This window comes from Cydia amplana, chromosome Z (genome assembly GCF_948474715.1).
Source record: "Cydia amplana chromosome Z, ilCydAmpl1.1, whole genome shotgun sequence".
NCBI lineage: Eukaryota > Metazoa > Arthropoda > Insecta > Lepidoptera > Tortricidae > Cydia > Cydia amplana.
Window position 1 is genome coordinate 37,142,575 of NC_086096.1, and position 6,882 is coordinate 37,149,456.

Consider the following 6,882-nt stretch of genomic DNA (forward strand, 5'->3'; position numbering starts at 1 on the left):
CTGCTGCCTACGTCTCTCTATTAATCTTCTGGTGCTTTATTTCATGGATGATGTAATATAATTTATTTTAGATACAGTCAAATACCCTATTGTAAGGGCGTCCGCTAACTACCAAGCCAAGATGACTACCGACAAATGCCATCTTGGCTAGACACCCAGTTTTGCTTCTTGTAAGCTTACATACATACGCTCATTATTCCGCGCAGCTGTGTCTAAAGGCCGTATAGCCCTCATGATAGCCGACTCCGGTAGAAGATGTCACTGGAAGAAGAAGAAGCTTACATACTGTATCTTGCAAAGCCATTTAAATGTTATTTATTTTTAACTATTCGTTGAAATACGGAATTGCTAACACCGCCTTGATGCGCAGGTACCAACTTCTGGGCTGGGACGGGTAAAGTACCGCCGGAACTATAACATAACCCGCCTTTTCTCACATGTCGGCTAATGTGAAAGGCCATTGTGGAAAGGCGATGCTTTTATTGTCGTTCTGTGCGTGAACAAACGTTTTTTTTTTCAGCATTTCAATTCTGTACTTCTACTTTTGATGTACTTATCGATGTGTAACATTTGTGTGTAACCGATATCAAAATTAGAGAAATTTAAATATTGAAGGTTTGAAAGCAAACTATTTTTTATTTATTTGATGTTTACGTCTTAATTTTCTCGTTTACTTGTTATTTTTGTATTCGGTTATCTGTTTTTCTTCTAACGTTTGAATGTAATTTATATTCAACCTCATCTTTTTTTAATTGAATTTTAACCTTATGGAAAAGATAAAACAATTATTAGAATAACTAACTAATAAATTGATTCTACATTTATATTATGGAGATATTTTGAATTAGAAAGAGTGACTGCTACGTGCATTTAGGGCGTCCGCTAGCTGGCGCGGTTGCACGGAGCGGACCCGAGCGGGTTAACCAAAAACGGTTTGAGCATCGCTAACTGGAGCGGACGCGTGCGACAGAATTTACTTACAATGGCCAGCTAGCGACTGCTAGCGAACGCCTTATCGCCGGGTACTGTACACCCACAAACGTCAAACTACGTACTCTTCCTAATTCTGGCAGTCAGTAACTGAGTTGTGTTTGAATAAAGACTCACAATAATAATGGTACCACAGCACATCGATGATGGAAGGCACCGGGTCGCTCGAGCAGCAGCTGGCCACGCTGCGCCAGCGCGCCGGGGAGGTGCGCGCGCGACGCGCCGACCTCCGCCGTCTAGAGGAGCTGGGTATGTACTGCCAGTGTTATTTATAATTAAAACCCCCTTTTTCTTGTCAATCGTTGCCACTTTTTTGTGATACGTATAAACTCTTTCCATTGAGGGTCGTCTACCAAGCGTGTCAGAGGAAGGTGGTGTACAATATCTTCTAAGAAACTATGCTACTATTATCTCTTGGCTGACCAGACAGAATAACAACAAGAAATAGTTGATCCACCCACCTACATAACTAAAACTCCTAAAATAATAAAAATGTTGGTGACCTAGCCTACTATGTTTATATTAGACTAGATCACCCAGGTCCTAACCCTGCGGAAGGGTCCTATAAGGCTGGCCGAGTTCCCCGCCGTTTGCCCTACGGTCCCCGGTGACCTCAATTATTGGTGAACGCGCCATGTTTTAGGGAGAGACAATAGATTCAATGTCAATCATCATTTTTATTATACGAGGTGGTTTTTCCATCTATTACTAGGTGCTTATTTTATCATAATAATTGTATCATATGATAGTTTTTGACCCGTGTCTAGTTTGCGTTTAGATGTTTAGAATAGATCTAGACAATATTTTCAGTACACAAAGTATGAATAAAAGTAGAAATAGATTTACCTTTTGTGCCCAAACCCGCCTCCACTACCGCACACTAACCATCCTCTGGCGCAGGCGCCGCGCTGGAGGAGCACTTGATCCTGGACAACCGCTACACGGAGCACAGCACCGTGGGGCTGGCGCAGCAGTGGGACCAGCTCGACCAGCTGTCCATGCGCATGCAGCACAACTTGGAGCAGCAGATACAAGCCAGGAACCATTCTGGTGAGTTATATACTGTCTAAAGTCTTCAAGACATGTTCAATACTGTTTTAGGCGGCAGTGTTGCACCAGCGTTGCGTCGATCAGTAGCCAGTGTTGGCCGAAACGTTAATGCAATTGACTATGTTTGACCATTAACCCTAATAAATTGAACTGTAATCGTAATCGTCCGTTACGGTTTACGGTTCAATATGTACTGGTTAATGCTCAATTGCAATTAACGTTCGGCCAACACTGTCAGTAGCCATGGAGTTGACTAGACGCCGACGGTCGAGAGACCACACTATGTGGTGTCTCTCTAACCGTCTACCGTACAGAGCTTTCAACAATAGGGAGTATTACTGCAAAATTCTGCCGCCAGAGTGCAGCACTAGCGCCTTTCGTAAACCATAGAGTAACTTACACATACTGTGCCTTAACCTGTCATATCCCAAGGGCTCAAATATGAGCCGTAAATAAATTTTCCATATTTCCCACGATTTTCAAAACCTCCCACTTCAACTCCCAGTGGCTCAAATGTGAGCCATACTGGGAGACAACGACAAAATTAGTTTTCGGGTCGCGGGATCGGACAAGTTAAAATGTTTTGACAAGTTTTCACAGACAATAAAATGTGACAATGATACATCAAGGCGGTTGTTTACAAAGGGCCTACCGGGAAACGCGAAATCGAAACAGCTATCTGCCTCTTTATCGCTCGAATATGCAAGAGTGTTAGAGAGGTTAGCTAACAAAATGTCGACTCTCGTTTGTGATAGACCCTTAGATTGTGACGGATTGTGGAAGTGGCGCTACGCAGAGTATCGTGTAATATTCCCTATTTGAAATTGAAATATTATAGTATTTTATGCAACCGTTGTTTAAGAGGGGTCAAAAAAGGCGAGTGGCGTGAGTAACAATTTGAGGCGAAGCCGAAAATTGTTAATAAAGACGCCACGAGTATTTTTTAACTCAGTTAAACAACGTTGCATACAATACTTTTTCTACGACCAAGCACTTACTTTGAAAAGAAATTGTAAATTTAACAAATATTTTTCATTCAACAAAAGTGGAATCATATAGGACATATACTCGTATGTAGGTAAACAAACCAAAAGTATAGGTACATCTAAGATACGCGACCCGGCCACCGCGCCCCGCGCCCCACGCCCGGGTGGTCAGCGACACCTTCTTGTAACTCATGAGGCCCTGGTACTTGCTCTTAGTTAAATTACAATTTTGGATAGCTTTTTTCTCGATATTTTTTAAGTGGTGATTACACGAAGTATCGTAAAAGTACCAAAAAGATACTGCGTGTATGCACAAATACTTTTTTGGGGAATAGACTAAAGACTTGTCTTGACAACTATAACATAGGGGTTTAAAGGTGTGTGGACGACCTTTTAAATGACAAATAAAGGTACGGGAGTAGAATAAATGTATTAATACCATAATCTAGTGTTTCAAGACTCACATTACATTGACTTGTTTAAAACTTTAGTATTTGTGTACAGGCGTAAGCGAGGACGCGCTGAAGGAGTTCTCGATGATGTTCAAGCACTTCGACAAGGACCGGTCCGGGCGGCTCAACCACCACGAGTTCAAGTCGTGCCTGCGCGCGCTCGGCTACGACCTGCCCATGGTGGAGGAGGGCCAGCCCGACCCCGAGTTCGAGGCCATACTCAGTGAGTACCTACCTACTGTTTACGTACGTGGTAAAAGCGCCGCGAAAACTACTGTCTGCAACAGCGTGTGTACTGCGCGAGCGATACGCGACGCGCGCTAGCGGCACATACGTTAGATCTGAACACACCCTTTAGCCGCGTCATTTGACGTCTTTGGCGGTCAAAGGATTCTTCTTCCTCGGTCCCTACTGCTGAGGATCGCGACCATGTGTGCTCCCTCCATAGTGTGCGATCATAAGCCATATGGGTCACGCTCTGCATGTTACCGCCAACCACCCTCTTCACAACATCAGTCTCAAAGGATTAGAGGAGACGAAACCTTCGTTATGAGCTCTAGACTAATTAATCTCTAAAATTTATATTTATGAATATTTTGTAAATGTTGACAAAATATATATTTATATTGCAGAATTTACTTCTTTCTCGAATAGACTAGTTATTTGTTTAATAATAAATTGCGTTGTAATATTTGTTGCGAATTACTAAGCCAGATTCTCAAAGTTGTGTTTGTGAACTATAATGTAACAAAAACATCGATTCCAACAGACGTGGTGGACCCGAACCGCGACGGGCAGGTGTCCCTCCAGGAGTACATGGCGTTCATGATCAGCAAGGAGACGGAGAACGTGCACTCCTCGGAGGAGATCGAGAACGCGTTCCGCGCCATCACCGCGCACCAGGACCGCGCCTACGTCACCAAGGACGAGCTCTACGCGGTGAGCCCCGTGTCCTTTATAACGGACATTCTATTTTTCAATCAACTGTCAATGTCTATATTGCTTTGCCTTTGGTTTATTGTTATTTAGCCTCTCGTATGTAGGTATTGCATTTTAATTAGTTTAATGTAGAACCTAATACCTACCAATGCGGATCCAGGTTGCGGTATTATGAAAGTGTAAGATATATCATCTGCTTTCTTCATAAGGGACGTATTCGTAGTCACGAACACGTTTTAAGCACGTCGTGAAGAAATCTTACTCTACTCATAATTAAGGATAATTACTATTTCAAATACCAAGTACCAAGGTAGATGGCAGTAGTAAAAAGAAGGCAAAATGTGAACAGCTCGACTAATAACATGACATTATCGACTTATTGTCATTATCCTGTACTTCAGAAACTATTTCCAGGTTATAGGTACTCGCGGGCTTGGTTTCCGCAACTCGACGTCATAAGCTAAGAGAACTGTTTCTAAATCCCAATCCTTCTCCACAGAACCTCACCAAGGAGATGGCGGACTACTGCGTGGCGCGCATGAAGCCCTACGTGGAGCAGAAGACGGAGCGCCCCATCCCCAACGCGCTCGACTACATCGACTTCACGCGCACGCTGTTCCAGAATTAAGCACCCGCACCGTAGCAGTACTAACCTATTAAACCATACACATACACTCTATTTTTAATTTTGTACGTGGCAGATACGTCTGCTGACTTTACCTTGTGAACAATTCTACGACTCTGGTAGGTCTTAGTTGGCTAAGACATATTTATTCAAATTTTTATAACTTGGTGATTTTATAGGTGTAGTGAAAATGCTTTGATTAGGCCTGGCTTAAATCTTACGCCAATGCCACATTTCAGAGCTTCCCACACTTTGTTTATAATTGACGTTTGTATGTCGTTTAGAAGGAGCGAATTGTACTTGTCCTTTAGAATGGACATTTTAGAAACCACGCCACCTTTACATGACTATTTCTACTTTTTACCCATAAATATCCTCCCATTACTCATAAGTATTATTAACACTGACTCATAAATAGTGTTAAAGGTATTTCGATGTTGTATTTCCATTATGCATATTCAACTCGATCGTGTATAAGCTCATTTCAATTGGATACACGTCAGGTAAAGTGTTGCCAACTAGCAAAATAAATAAAAAATCTTTTAAAAGTTTAGTACTGCACGGAGCGTGCTTAGCAAGTTAGTCATATATTCCAGTATAAGTGTAACAAATAAAGCATTTAAATTTTAAATAATAGTTGTGTTGCTCTGAGGCTGAATAGTGCGTGCGCTCGGCAGAGCGTCCTGGAACCTGTGTGTCGCTTCGTATTGCTTACCGCTAGGTAACTCGCGTACGGTACGGACTGATGAATTAACTATGCTGTCCCTTTCTAATGAAGCTGCTTGAGTGAAGTACAAATACAAACTACTTATTATATGATTATTACTACATACTATACTGATGGCGACTGTATATGATTACTAGTAGCAATGATTGTTAAATAAATGATAATGTAAAATTGTGACTTGTGACGTAGTTTTAATATGAAGTTTTAGAAATTTTACTGTATAAAAATCATGGTTGATTTTCTTCAAGTTCAAAACCCTGTAAAAGTTAGTCATAAAATGTCCTTTTTAACGGACATAGGCAGTCAATAGGTTAAACAAAGTATTTAAACGATATCAGTCCGTACTCGGCCAAGGGATGTCGTTCCTTCTCTCTGAACTAGCAGAGAGATAAGAATTTTCCCCTCCCCACTTATCAGCTCTTTAGCCAACAACTAGGTGCCTCGATACGATAAAGTATTTAAATTATTACTATTCTTAAGCCTAACAAATGTTTATTGTCGCTAAGAACTTTATTTTCTGTATTCCATTATTAACGATCAATAAATATTTATTTCAAATTTTTATCTAATTACCGTTTTATTTACGTATTTTATTAACGTTCCACAGACAAGGAAGTTAATGTTGACTATCAAACCCCGTTATCGATGTTGCAACTCATTGAAAATATTGGTTGGCAAAAATTGTCGTACGGAACCCTAACTTCACCGTTTGCGAAGTGAAATATGTAAAACTAAAAGTCTATTTTTTTATTCGGTAGACTAAAATGACATTTCATAGTATGAAATGACACATGATGTTCATACTATGAAATGTCATTTTAGTCTACCGAATAAAAAAATAAACTTTTAGTGGCTCTGTGAGCTGTAAACCTCTCCCTATTCATTTCCATATTCTCTTTGGATTAGTTAAAAAATGTACTTAGTACAGTCGCCATCAGATATATCGGAGCGGCCAAGGTGGTCACAATTATCTGAACACGCACTCTAACGCCTTAGCAATAGGTCCCCCGGGAGGATTCCCCCGGGATGTCCCTTCGGGACATCCCGGCGTCAATCCATGGATACGATAGAGAACTCTCTAAACTCCTACAAATAAACCAAAAAAAAAAATTA

At 41.1% G+C, this 6,882-nt stretch overlaps 1 protein-coding gene across 1 annotated transcript in view; it reads left to right on the forward strand.

The window, feature by feature from the left end:
* Positions 1 to 5,149, forward strand: part of LOC134661245 (spectrin alpha chain) — a 62,659-nt gene extending 57,510 nt beyond the window's left edge. The window contains exons 42-46 of the mRNA XM_063517232.1: positions 1,127 to 1,239; positions 1,891 to 2,040; positions 3,531 to 3,701; positions 4,248 to 4,417; positions 4,917 to 5,149. Of these exons, the coding sequence (XP_063373302.1) occupies positions 1,127 to 1,239; positions 1,891 to 2,040; positions 3,531 to 3,701; positions 4,248 to 4,417; positions 4,917 to 5,045 (733 nt within the window). The 3' untranslated portion in view covers positions 5,046 to 5,149. The remainder of the gene's footprint in view (positions 1 to 1,126; positions 1,240 to 1,890; positions 2,041 to 3,530; positions 3,702 to 4,247; positions 4,418 to 4,916) is intronic.
* The last annotated feature ends 1,733 nt before the right edge of the window (positions 5,150 to 6,882 follow it).